This window comes from Danio rerio, chromosome 1, assembly GCF_052040795.2.
Source record: "Danio rerio strain M-AB ecotype USA chromosome 1, GRCz13ab, whole genome shotgun sequence".
In the NCBI taxonomy this organism is placed as follows: domain Eukaryota; kingdom Metazoa; phylum Chordata; class Actinopteri; order Cypriniformes; family Danionidae; genus Danio; species Danio rerio.
The window spans coordinates 55,585,001-55,599,946 of record NC_141021.1 but is presented as its reverse complement, the minus strand read 5'-3'; the positions used below and the strand labels follow the sequence as shown (position 1 = coordinate 55,599,946).

General features: G+C 35.8%; 1 protein-coding gene and 1 long non-coding RNA gene across 37 annotated transcripts in view; one reads left to right on the top strand and one right to left on the bottom strand.

The window, feature by feature from the left end:
• The window catches only part of inpp4b (inositol polyphosphate-4-phosphatase type II B), a 405,764-nt gene that overhangs the window by 157,919 nt on the left and 232,899 nt on the right, over window positions 1-14,946 (bottom strand). For all 36 annotated transcript variants that reach the window (XR_015477090.1, XR_015477089.1, XR_015477091.1 and 33 more), the window contains 2 exons: window positions 8,155-8,263; window positions 3,679-3,745 (listed from right to left, as the gene is read on the bottom strand). Coding sequence is in view for 31 of the 36 variants with exons in the window: in XM_087237863.1 (XP_087093989.1) it covers window positions 3,679-3,745; window positions 8,155-8,263 (176 nt within the window). In the remaining 5 variants the exon portion in view is untranslated. The remainder of the gene's footprint in view (window positions 1-3,678; window positions 3,746-8,154; window positions 8,264-14,946) is intronic.
• Window positions 1-14,946, top strand: part of LOC147847018 (uncharacterized) — a 919,394-nt gene that overhangs the window by 805,121 nt on the left and 99,327 nt on the right. The gene's annotated exons all lie outside the window — the stretch shown is intronic.

Genomic DNA, 14,946 nt, shown 5'->3' with positions numbered 1-14,946 from the left:
AAAAAGCACTCATGCATCTTCATCATCTCAAGAGTCTCGGAGAGATCACAAACGGATCAAACTCAGCAAAGCACAACGTCTGCCTTCAAAAAGTCAAACAACTCAATATGAAGTCATCCATTTCTCATCAGTCTCTCTGAAGACTGAATGATCAGAGCTCTGTCCACATTCATCTGACTGCACTTCCACAAACGCCTCATTCCGCATTTCCTCTAAAGAGCTCCAGAAGACACGTCATGTTGATCTATAAATCAAATATAGCACTTTCAAAGAGTTTCCAGAACTAGAATTGAGCGCTAACACACTCCTACAGGACATTACATCATAGTGTATGTATATATCAGTCTGAGAATCAGTCATGAGAATGAAGTTAGGCTGGTTAACATGATCCAGTGTCTGGGAGATGAATGCAAAAAGCATCTTCAATGGCATACATGCATTGTGGCTTATGGTAATAGTGAATTGAGATGGAAATACTCATATTTTATTCTACTCTTCAAAGGTTGAATTGAGACGTCACGTTTACCCTTAAAAAACATTTTTTTTACTGTTACTGGAAGTCTTGTGATTAAAGTTGCATTTATTTTTTTACAAGCCCAAACGTCTGGGGCTGGGGTTGAAACTAGGCATGAGATGATAACCGTTTTCAAGGTATACCGCGGATTGGAAAAGTCAAGGTTTTAAAACAGTCATCGCTTTCTGCTATACCGTTCCCAAGGTATGTGTAAGATTTTTTCATTCATTTTGTCCCAGCTTTTTAGGATAACAGTATCACCAGCAGAAAAAACAATCCAAAGATACTTTTTTTAAAAATGTAAATAAATCTCTGTTTTAGAAACTAATGAAGACAGCAGAAGTCAATGATTGATTTTCATTATTACTGCTCCAAAATATTTTGAATGATTATAAAAATGAAATATATTGTGTTCAATGAGGAAAAATCTTTTCGTTTTTTCAGGTTATCCGCGGGATCTTAAAATGTCTTATATTTCAAAATCTAAATTTAAGGCCCTTAAAAAAATCACTGAAATATGCTGTTGAGGATCTTAAATACTTTTAAACAGTTCATAATTGTCACTAATTGTCCATGTAAAGCTATAGCCAATCAGTAGATCTAACAAATCCATCTAAAAAAACGTTTAACAAAATTAACATTTATAACTATTTGCTAACTATTTAGGAATATGGTTTAATTGTCTTTCTGAAATCCTTTCAATAACATTTGTTTAAAAGTTCTCCAAGTTTTTAAATTTAAGTTGTGCATAAATGTTGTTTATTATAGCTTTTAAAACTTTGAGACATTCTGACTGTCTTTAATATTGTTTATGCTACATTGCATTTGTGAAAATTATTCTATTTTGGTTTGATTTTCAGACGACTTTTAGATTGGTATCTCATTGTGAGTTTCTATTAAATAAATTACACCAAAAAATACAGTTTTTTTTTTTAGCATTTTAAAATAATCTAGAAGTTTAAGGTGTAGTTACCCTCAAAATAAATATTAACCTTGATTTAAACCTCAGAATTCAGAAAATATTTTATTGAACATTAGGGAACAAAGTTACATTTATTAAATGTAATTTGTGTTGTGCATAAATTTTGTTTAATATAGCTTTTAAAAATTGTCTTTTTTAAAAAGAAAGATTGTGCTAATAAAATATATGTATTAAACTAGAGTTTGCTTGTTTTGACACTATTTAAAATATGTGGCAAAGAAATAACTGAATTTTAGTTTTAATTGTGCAAGTTAAAAAAATCCTACGGTTATTACAGAAAATTATTAGCGTTTTGCCCTGTGATCGTCTGTAATTTCATTGATAATGGTCTTTAAAAGTTTTACATTTGACATGATGAAACCTGCAGAAACCCTGTTTCTACCCAGACATTTAAAAAGAATATATATTAAGAGCAGCAATCACAATACTGTGAAACCGTGATATTTTTATCCAAGGTTATCACACTGTCAGAACCCTTATAACGGCCTATGCCTAGTTGGAAACATAACTTAAAGAAAAGAAAGAAGGAAATAAACAAACAAACAAACAAACAAACGGTAACAAGTTGGAATTGAATGATTTTTCTGTTCTTTTATTGAGAGAAATTCAGTAAATGGTTTGTATTAACAGAAAAAAAGGAAAACAAGCGCAAAGATAGCTTCAGGTGTGATTCCAAATAATAAATATAGCTGCAAGCAGCAACTACTGGGGCCAAGCAGTCCAGCGGCCACATCATAAACAAGCACAGCAACAAGCTGCAGAGTAACCGGGAAATTCTATAACTTTTAGGCAGCATGGTCTGATCCAAATTTGGTGGTAATTGGGCTAAAAATCTATTCAGCTAGCCATTTGGCATTTCTGTGTAGAGTTTGCATGTTCTCCCCGTGTTGGCATAGGTTTCCTCTGGGTGCTCTGGTTTCACCCACAGTCCAAAGACAACTAAATTGGACATAGTGTATGAGTGTGGTATGAATGTGAGAGTTTATGGGTGCTTCCCAGTAGTAAGTTGTGACTGGAAGGGCACTCGCTGCGTAAAACAGAATAGTTGGCTGTTAATTCCGCTGTGGCGGCCCTTGATAAATAAGGGGCTAAGCCAAAGGAAAATAAATGAATGATTGAAATGATGCCTTTACTGTCAGATTCATTTCTTTAAGAATTTTTAAATTGCACAAAACAAAACAGGACCAAAAAATAGAAACACTTGAAACAAATCACTAAAATATATTATACATCATACATTTTTAAGCCTTGCCAACTAAATGTAAGCCTGTTAACAAATAATTTATGCCTTAAATGGCCCTTAGATGAAATATTGCCTTTTTAATGGCTTTCAATGGGGACATTTTTGTCCTGAAGGTCCTGTGAGGAGCTCTTTTTTATACCTAGTGTAAAATAGATTTATTAATGGAAATAAGGATGGCATATTAAAATATCAGTAAGAAAAGAAACCTTAGCTAAAAATGTATGCTGCTTATATTAACACAGCCAAAATGACCACAAATAAATAAAAGAAAGATGTAAAAATGTTTTTTTTTCCAAGAGATGGGTTGCAGCTGGAAGAGCATCCGCTGCGTAAAAAGGTGCTGGATAAGTTGGCGGTTCATTCCGCTGTGGCGACCCCGGATTAATAAAGGGACTAAGCCGACAAGAAAATAAATGAATATAAAAATGTTGTCAAAAAGCAACAAGTGTTAAAAAAATAATGATAAACAAAATTCTATTAATGTACAAACTTGATTTTTGAATGGTTAAAAAATATATATACGTAAATATGTATAAACATGTCACATTTATGCCTTGTATATGTGAAATACACACATGCAATTAATGTGATTTGCAAATATCGATATATCAGATGTCTATATAGATATAGATGTTTATCTACTTCCAGTTTTTATAAGCTCCTAATACGAGGGTTTATTGTTAAAAGTAACAGCTTAAGCAAAGGGTTGCGATTATGTGCATTTTGATCGATCGCATTGGAAATGTTGCATAGATTGGTCACATGATATTTGCACATGAGATGCTTCAGAACAAACTGTCAGTCTCAAAATTACACTTTTAAACATTTTTAAATGTGAAAAGTTAAATGTGAATATTAATGTAGGTTTTTTTCATGTGTCACAACTTATTCTCCGCATAAAACCTAACCTAAAGAAATATAATGTATTCTTGCACTCACCAGTGTTCATTATTGGTCCGTTCTCTTTATCATTAATGCCATGTGACGACTCGTACACCAGCGTGCACTGTGGGGAAAAACAAACACACAAGATATGTTTGAGATACATATTTCTTCATTTTATGTTTACCTTTAATATACAAACAGACAATATGTGTTTAGCGAGTCTTTTCTGAAATGATGTGCTATTTATTAAATCAAGCTTCTTTTCAGCATTTCTAACAGTTCTTCTTTAGATTTAGCATGTTCTAACTATCTTTTCCTCTCCAGGAGAATCTCATACTGCCTACACATACTCTATATAATATTTAGGTCTGGACTCTGTGGAGGCCAGTCTTTGTTTTATCAGCTGTTTTTCTCTCCAAATATGATTTCATTACATTAGCAGTGTGTTTGTGATCATTATCATGCTGAAAAACAAAACTTTCTAATAAGAATTACATATTTAAAACCTGCCTGTAATTTTCAGCATTCAGGCAATATTGGCAACAGCTCTGGCAGAAATGCAGATCAAACCAAAACAGAATCTCCAGTATTTTTCATTCATTCTTTCATCTTTCTTTTATTTGTCTGAAACAATTAGACCCCAAAAAATATAACTATATAATATAACCCAAAAAATATAACTAACTGTATTTTCTAGTTGTATTTTAATAAAGCGAATAAGAAACAATATATAATGTCATTATAACCTTGCCAAAACAGCAAATGAGACTTTTGCACAGCACTGTATGTATACACTCACCGGCCACTTTATTAGGTACACCTTTCCAACTGCTTGATAACTCAAATTTCCAATCAGTCAATCACATGGCAGCAACTCAGTGCATTAAGGCATGTAGACATGGTCGAGACGATGCAACATTTGAATGACAGAGTCAGAACTTGGAGTCAACAACATGAAAACATGGATCCATCCTGCCTTGTATCGATGGTTTAGGCTGCTGCTGGTGGTGTAATGATGTATGGGATTTCTCTTGGCACACTTTGGGTCCAATAGTACCAATTGAGCATCGTGTCAACGCCACAGCTAACCTGAGTATTGTTGCTGACCATGTCCATCCCTTTATGACCACAGTGTACACATCTTCTGAAGGCTACTTCCAGCAGGATAGCATGTCATGTCATAAAGCGCAAATCAGCTCTGACTGGTTTTTTTGAACCTGACAATAAGTTCACTGTACTCAGATGGCCTCCACAGTCACCAGAACTCAATCCAATGGAACACCTTTGGGATGTGGTGGAATGGGAGATTCACATCATGGATAAGCAGCCAATAAAATCTGCAGCTACTGCGTGATGTTATCAGGTCAATATGGACCAAAATCACAAAGGAATATTTCCAGTACCTTGTTGAATCTATGCCATGAAGGATTAAGGCAGTTCTGAAGGAAAAAGGGTGTCCAACCCGGTGCTAGTATGGTGTACCTAATAAAGTGGCCGGTGAGTATATATATATATATATATATATATATATATATATATATATATATATATATATATATATATATATATATATATATATATATATATATATTCATACTGCACAGCATTAACTGTAAATGGTGTGAGTGTGTTAAGCAGATTGAACAGTGAGGATCCGTCACCTGCACTGCTGTTCAGATAATACAGAACTCTCAGAGAACACACAAACAGCACCCGCGGCGCTCTCGGCCTAATCACTTGAAATGCAAACTGCGCATCAGGCTTTAGCGCGATGACGGATGAGTCTTCACGTCTCATTAGGTCTCATGACCTTGGATGTTTCCAGTCAGTTCTTGGCACACGGCTCAGAAAGCCGACAAGAGAGCGGCAGCGGCGATCTGAACACTGCTGTTGTGTGGTGGATCCGGCTCAAACACACGTCAGGACGAGCCACAATCCAGAACACAGTGAATCACTTCTGAAGACTCAGATTAAACACAACCACAGCGGAACCCAGCCAACAAACACACACACACACACACACACATACATATTTATATATCTCTGTCTGTATCTGTCTGTATGTCTACATATTTGTCTGTCTGTCTATGTCTCTGTCAATTTCTGTCTCTATATATCCATCTGTCTATATATCTGTATCTATAGATATGTCTCTTTATGTCTGTCTGTCTTTCTGTCTGTCTGTCTTTCTGTCTGTCTGTCTGTCTGTCTGTCTATATATAGGTCTCTCTGTCGATATATACATATGTCTGTCTATATATTTGTCTGTCTCTTGGTATCTGTCTATATATATCTATCTGTCTATATATTTGTTTCTGTCTATATATCTGTCTCTTTCTACATCTGTCCGTCTCAATATCTGTTTCTATATATCTGTCTATAAATATGTATCTCTGTCTATATATCTGTCTCTGTCTGTATGTCTCTCTATATATCTGTCTGTCTGTCTGTCTACATATTTGTCTGTCTGTGTATACTTCTGTCTGTCTATTTATCTGTCTCTCTGTCTATATATGTCTGTCAGCCTTTATATCTGTGTGTCTGTCTGTCTGTCTGTCTATATATATATATATATGTCTGTAAGTCTGTTTGTCTATACATCTGTCTGTCTATATACTTGTCTTTCAGTCTAATAGTATATTGTATAAAAACCTTTATTAAGTTAGAAAACGGCGATGACATGAATTGTATGCCTTTCTTTCTCCCTCTCCGCATTCAAACATACATCTTGTGCTGAATTCAGTAGCTGAATGGTAATTTATGAGGCATTCGCTATTTAAATCCCAATGGTGCGCATCTAAATACCCTCCATTTCCTCAATCATGTCCAACATCCATCTCCAGAACCTCTATAATTCTCACAGCCGTCTGCTTTTCTTCACTATATTCTGTCTGTCTGTTTCATGCTGATTAATGAAGGTTTAGAGGACGTAAATGCTCTGTCAGCACAGTAATGTCTAAATATACAGCTTTAAAAGTGCCCAACAGGTTTGGAAGGTGTAATTAATATTAGTTTCACAACAGTACATTTTTTTAACATAGTGATACCATTCTTCAGGAAGTGACATCAGGGACAATATACAAAGATAAAATGAATCAGTTATAAGAAATGAGTTATTAAAACTAATATGTTTAGAAATGTCTTAAAAAAATATTCTCTCCGTTAAACAGAAATTGGTAAAAAAATAATCCAGGATGGCTAATAATTCTGACTTCAACTGTATACTATACATGCACTAGGGCTGTGCAATTAATCGAAAATCCGATTTCGATTATGGCTTCTAAAGATTATGAAAAACCATTAATCGAGATACACGATTATTGCATCATATACCAAAAGCGCGAAAGACCGCGTGCTTATGTGTGTGTGCAACACGCGCACACGGATAAGCACGCGGTCAGCATTCGGTCTCATTCGCACACTGAGACGAGCAGAGGAGCGCAGACATCTAAAGTAATCTCAACATGAGCGCTTAAATGGTCAAATAGGTGTCAAAACGAGGTGATTAGTGATTATTCATATTAACCCTCATTTTCGTAATAAACAAACGAGTTGAGAATCAAAAGACGTGAAAGAGAAACCATTAAAGTGACCGTGCGAAATGCTGCCGCCTGTTTTATCATTAATCAAACGACGAGAACATCCCTTACTGCTCAGACTGAAGGATTTTTGTAGCTAAAGTGTTTTTCTTAGGGTAATATGCTTAAATCACAGTTTGTTTTATATTTTTATTCTATTGTATTTATTTCTCCTCCTTTGCAGGGTGAAAAATAACTGTATATATATATATATATATATATATATATATATATATATATATATATATATATATATATATATATATATATATATATATATATATATATATACAGTTGAAGTCAGAATTATTAGCCCTCCAGAATATTAGCAACCCTTTACCTCCAATTTCTGTTTAATGGAAAGAAGTTTTTTTTTTTTTAAACTTATTTCTGAACACAATAGTTTTGATATATCATGTCTAATTACTGATTTGTTTTATCTTTGCTATGATGACAGCACATAACATTTTACTAGATGTTTTTCAAAATACAAGCATTTAGATTAAAGTGCAATTCAAAGGCTTAATTAGAGTAATTAGACAAGTCATTGTATAAGTAGTTTCTTCTGCAGACAATCAAAAATATATATTGCTTAAGGGGGCTAATAATATTGACCTTAAAATGGGTTTTAAAATAATTAAATCTGCTTTTATTCTAGCTAAAATAAAACAAATAAGACTTTCTCCAGAAGAAAAAAAAATATTAAAGGAAATACTGTTAAAAAATTCCTTGCTCTGTTTAACATAATTTGGGAAATAGTTATTTAAAAAAACAAAATTCTCAGGAGCGCTAATGATTTTGACTTCAACTGATAATCGTTTAGAATAATCGTGATTACAATTATGACCAAAATAATCGTGATTATGATTTTTTTCCAAAATCGAGCAGCCCTAATATGCACACTGTTTTGAAAGCAGCTGGTTTTACGGACTGCCTCTTCAACACATCTCACCTTCTGGTGCATGTCGGCTGTAATGTGATCCACCTCTCCATCCTCAATCTCCCCCATCTTCATCCGGCTCACCAGAACTGTGCCCACTGTGACAGAATCATCTGCTGTCCTGAAACACACATGCACACACACAGATGAGCATCAGACTCTGCAAGAGTTGTTCAATCGTCCAGTCCAGAGCTCATCCTGACTGAAAGGCAGAAAACTCCCAAACTCCTCCAGAATGATCTGACAGACAGAGAAGCTCATCCAGAAAATGAGCACTTTAATCATTACAGCTACAAGTGCATTTACAGATCTGATCAGAAGTGGCTTATATGAAAGGCAAAGGCCCTAGATTACCCTTATTTTACCGAAAAAATACATGGAGAAACTTTTTCACATGACTGCAAGTGTCTAATTTCTCGATGTAAAAAGTCATGTAAAGACTAGGGTTTCTAAAACCTGCGGTTGCTCTCCTGCAGATCTGTTTGCAGATTGATTAGGAAAGATTTCTTGTTTTCTCAGTAGTAACCGGCCACAGGTCTGGCATGATCAAACCGCGGCCCAGCTGCGACTGTCCGTGAGCCAGCAGACTGAAATCGGAGCTTATGATTGACCTCGAATTAACTTTGAAGCTCGACTGAGTCACGGAGGAGAGGAAAAAGACATCCAGTCGGCCTGTGCAGGCGCATTGGCAAATTACCCATCCATGAACATGACCTAGACAAATCTAATTGGCCCCGGGTCTCTTTATGACAACAGTAAATCACGCGGCGTTGTTATAAGAAGAGCTAGCGGCGTATGCTAATAGATCTGAATGAGACGCCGTTAGCGAGTCATTTTACTTCTGTAATGTGACACATTTCTGAGTGAAACAGGATGGTTAATGATTGAAGGAAACGTTGGGAGTTTATATCCATCGGGGATTAATTGGAGAGCGACAAGTAGTCATTATATTGCAGAAAGAGAGCTTGATGGTTGGAGAGGTTAATAAAGTATGGGGATTTCTTGATGCTAGTCGTTTCAGAGAAAGAGAGAGAGACGATTGGGACTATTTTTCACTAGTCTTTTATTTTTAACTCAAAGTCAGTGGCAAGAACATCTTTTTTTGAAGTTTACGCATTTATATATGTCACACGCTGATAAGACGCGTCTTCCACCTGCTGTGAATTTATACGTCGAGCAAATATTAGATGCACGTAGGCTTGGCGGAAACTATATTAACACACTCACACGCATTATCCCGTTCATATGTTTGCAGTCAGTATTTATTTTAAGGAAATGCACATTTTAATTTAGCACAAATGCTTTCAGTTCAGCAAAAGCAACAGCCACATTGGTGATAACATGTATCTTTTCCATGTTAAAAAGAGTTTTGGTTCTAATCATCTGCAAGCACAAAAATCAGAAAAGCGTTCTATATCTGTGAAATCGCATCAGAACAACAGCATAAACTACTATGACAATGATCACCTCTGATGATGATTCACTCTTGATGATGATTTCTCTTCAATGTGAGTTTGCACACCATTTTATGTGACATTTATTGTCATACAACTGACAGCAGCAGCAGATAGTTCACCTCTGATCTTGAACATAAAATAACTAGCAGACACTTTGAAAATGAAAGTTAGAACTGTGATTCGGTGTAACAACTTTTTTTTTTGGTTGTGGTTGGTTTGAAACTAACAAAAAACTTAAGATCTCAGTTAAGACCTTATTAAAGAAGTAGACAATATTAAGAAATCTAACACAAACACTTAGGATCTCAGTCCAAAAAAAAATTGTAAATGAAAATGCTAATATAGCAGGTGGCGCCAAAGTTCATTCATTCATTTCCCTTCAGCTTAGTCCCTTATTTATCAGGGGTCGCCACAGTGGAATGAACTGCCAAGTTATCCACTATATGTTCTACACAGCGGATGCCTTTCCAACCACAACCCAGTACTGGTAAACACCCATGCTTTCTCGCACTTATACACTACGGCCAATTTGGTTCGGAAAATTTCTATTGTATTTATTTCTACCATTGTAGGCCCCACAGGGCAACACGGTGGCTCAGTGGTTAGCACTGTCACCTACACAGCAAGAAGGTCACTGGTTTGAGTTCTGGCTGGGCCATTTGGCATTTCTGTGTCGAGTTTGCATGTTCTCCCTGTGTTGGCGGGGATTTACTCCTGGTGCTCCTGTTTTCTAAGTCACCCCACAGGTAAATTGGATGAACTAAAATTGGCCGCAGTGTATGAGTGTGTTTGTTTATGAGTGTGAATGGGTGTTTCCCAGTACTGGCTTGCGGCTGGAAGGGTATCCCCTGCGTAAAACATGACGGAATAGTTGGCGTTTCATTCCGCTATGGCGACCCCTGATAATCATGCACTAAGCCGAAGGAAAATGAATGAATGAATGATTGAAACAGTTCTGCTGTGTTTTAAACTATTCATATATCCAGCAATGCTGTGTGCAAAATATAAGTGAATAATAACAGTTATTAGTCATCAGACTGCTGTATAAAATCAATATGATGCAATCTCTTGGTGTTTATGAACTCCCCAGAAACGAGTCAAGCCATCGCTTCATGTTTTAATGACATTTCTGATTTAGTAATGAAGGCTTGGTCATCTTTTTTTTCGTCAGCTTCACACACATATCATGCAGCGGCGTCCTGCGGAGTGTAAAAAGGCCAAAAGAAAGAGCAGCAGTGCAGAGGATCATAAATCTTCTCACATACAGCATCGCAGACTCGTGATTTATGATGCCTTTAAACTCACAGCTGAATCTGACACTATTTCCCACCGCGACTCGCAGCGCAGTCAATTACGAGCGGCAGAATTAATATTTCTCTCTCAGAAATACACACGCGGCTTTATTTGGAGGCGAGGGCGTCTCAAGGACACGGAGGCGATCTGAGTCAACATGTTGAAGGACTGAAACAGGCTGATTCTGGAGATGATATTGTTGAGGGAGGTTGGTAAAGAAGCTAAATGAAAAGACATACTTTAGTGGAGCCTTCACTACTTCAGTATGTCAACACCGAGGGTCTGTGTCAAGAAAAGGGTCTACAATAGCTGGAGAGAGATCTGCTGGAGCTTACATTCACTTCAGATTCATTCTGCTGAGTTTTGCTTAAGAGTTTCAGTTTATTTTTGGCTGACTGCCTTCAAAATAAAAAAAAATTAACCCTATAAGTCCCGAGTTATCAAAACATAGGTTGAAAATTCTACTTTTTTGGAAATGAGATGCTAATTAAACCATGTAGCAAACAAACTAATTTTTGCCATATACATTTTGAGATACACATTTGATACACCAGGTGTTTGTGCAACTTTAAAAAGTTAATTTTAATGACAAAAAAATATTTTGCCCTTGAAATTTTGACAACAGAAAACATTTTAGGCAGTTTTTCCACTTTGTTTTTATCTGTTACCTTTTATCAAATCATATTTAACAGGTTTTTAAACAAAGTTTTGATCGGGTTGATATTATATCGGTCTTAGAAACCTGTGTATCAAATATGATACGTGCGGCTCTATAGGGTTAATAATCATAACATGAAATAAAATAGAGGGGAGCACGGTGGCTCAGAGATCTGTGGGCTAACCACTGAGCCAACATGTCGCCAATATTTAAATAAAATAAAATAAAATAAAATAAAATAAAATTAAATTAATTAAAATTAAATTAAATCTTTTTTTCGGCTTAGTCTCTTTACTAATCTGGGCTTGCCACAGCAGAATGAACCCACAACTTATCCAGCAAATGTTTTATGCAGCCCTTCCAGCTGCAACCCATAACTGGGAAACATCCATACACACTCATTCAGACACATACACTATTCAGTTCACCAATAGCGCATGTGTTTGGACTGTGGAGGAAACTGGAGCACCCAAAGAAATCCCACGCCAACACAAGGAAAACATGCAAACTCCACACAGAAAAGCCAACTGACCCAGCACCAGCGACCAGCGCACCAGCGACCTTCTTGCTGTCAGGCGATCGTGCTACCCACTGCGTCTTCGTAACACCCATTAAATTAAATATAATATTTAAAGTTAAATAATATAATATTATTAATAAAGTTAAATAATATCTATAATAGTTAACATCAATCTGTTTTTAGTTTTAAATCCCACCCTGCCATGTTTTTGATGTGTAATTTTTTCCCTAATAATTACCCTCCCAACACACACACACACAAAAACACAAAAACACAAAAACACACACACACACACACACACACACACACAAACACACACACACACACACACACACACACACACACACACACACACACACAAACACACACACAAACACACACACACACACACACACACACACACACACACACACACAGACTGACCTATTTGTCAATTAGCCTTTTTGAAAGATCGCCACCTTTCCTGAATGAGGCGTGGAGTGTGTTTGAGGCGCTTATAAAGGCCGGCGTTTTTTGTGGACACGAGCTTCATAATGTGACCTCGTTTGAGGCTGAGGTATACCAGCCTGACGAATGACCTTTCAGAGCACACAGCGGCATCCATCATACTGAATCACAGATAAATACACAGCAGCGCTTCTCTATGAGCTCAATTAAAGCCAGACACTGCGGGCACAAACACTGATTTTCATGCACCATAGTGCTTTTTAATTCAATGTAAAAAACAAACATCCAAAATCACTTTTAAAGGGCTACAGACGAGCTTTGAAATATGCACTTTTTAATTGGATGTTTGATGTAATTTTAACTGAAACATGAAGAGGAGCGGGACATATAGTACTTTGAAAGAAAGTTTCACTTCTTTCAGTGCCCACTCTCTTGCTTTTATTGTACAGTCAAAATTATTAGCCCTTCTGTTTTTATCTTTTATTTCTGTTATTATTATTATTATTTCTGTTTAACGGAGAGAAGATTTTTTTATTTATTTATTTATTTTAAAGATTTATTTTTGGCCTTTATTATTAGATAGGACAGTATTGAGACAGGAAGCGAAGTGGGAGAGAGATAGAGGGGTTAGGGAAATGTCGTCGAGCCGGGATTCGAACTCGTGATGCTCTGATGTGCTTTTGGACCATATGTCGGCGCGCTAACCACAAGGCTATTGTGCCGACGGAGAGAAAATTAACACATTTCTAAACATAATAGTTTTAATAACTCATTTTTAATAACTGATTTATTTTATCTTTGCCATGATGACAGTAAACAATATTTTACTTTATCTTTCAAGACACTTCTATACAGCTTAAAGTGGCATTTAATGGCTTAACTAGGTTAATTAGGTAAGCTAGGCAGGTTAGGGTAACTAGGCAAGTTATTGTATAATGAAAGTTTGTTCTGTAGACTATTGGGAAAAAAAATGCTTTGAGGGGCTAATAATTTTGTCCTTAAAATGGTTTTTAAAAAATGTAAAACTGCTTTTATTCTAGCCGAAAGAAAACAAATAAGACTTTCTCCAGAAGAAAAAATATTATCAGACATACTGTGAAAATTTCCTTGCTCTGTTAAACATCATTTGGGAAATATTGAAAAAAGGAAAAACATTCAAAGGGGATAATAATTCTGACTTCAACTGTATTTATTCGTTATTGTAAATGGAAAAGGTGCATTCACACAAAAAGAAACATTGTTAAAAGCTTTGTTTACAAATGTTTTTGATGTTTTGTATTTACTGAAAATAAATTGATGCATTTTGGATATACAGTAACAAAATGCCTTTAAATAGTTAATATAAGGAACGCATTTGACACTGTAAAGGTACAAAGTGTCTTGTTACTGTAGCGGTACCTTCATGGATCAGATTTGTACCTTTGATGAAGTACAATACTGTATCTGCAGGTTTTAAAAACCAAAGGGGCATTTTGGTTTTTCATGGCACATATTAAGTCCTTAAAGGTACAAACTGCAACGGTTTTGTACCTGTTTTGGTTCAACATTGTACCTTTTGTTTGAGAGTGTAGAGAAAGTCTTATTTGCTTTAAGCTCAATAATATTATTCTCCTCAGGCAATATTTGTTTTCCGATTATCTACAGAACAAACCACTGTTTTACAATGACTTGCCTAATGCACCTAGTTAAGCCTTTAAATGTTAAGCTGAATACTAGCATCTTGAAAAATATTCAGTCCAATATTATGTGCTGTCATCATGGCAAAGACAAAAGAAATCTTTTATTACAAATGAGTAGGCCCACACAAAATCTGCACCCGCAGATTTTTATCCCATCATTAATTCTGTTTATTTACTTAAGTAAATGTGCATAAATTTATATTTATTCAGTTTTTAAATTAATTACAGTAATATTATTGACTAATGTGAAAATGTTCATCTGATTTATGTACAATGCAGTTTGTACAGTAATATTTTCTGTCTGTTAGCAGATATATTATATGAGAGACTTGCTTTGTTTACCAAATAAAGTGAATCTAACTGGATTTGCATTTTATACATTAAAGGGCACCTATGGTAAAAAATCTACTTTTCAAGCTGTTTGGACAGATCTGTGTGTTGGTATAGTGTATAGACCGTCATACTGGGGTGATATGAACACACCCAGTCCTTTTTTTTTCAATTTAACTACAAAAAAAAAGGGTCGGCCAATTGGAGCTGTTTTCAAATCTATCGCACCATTACGTAGGTGTGCGTTTCCCCCGCCCATCGAATTGATTGACAGCTGCGCGCATTAACATGTTCCGGTAGTCGCGTTTATATGTCTACAAGACCAGGCAGACATACGCAAAGCAACCGGGAATAAAAGCTCTGTTCTGTTCACTAGGACCAGCAATCATCATCAAATGTGATTAAGAGTGAGTTTCACAT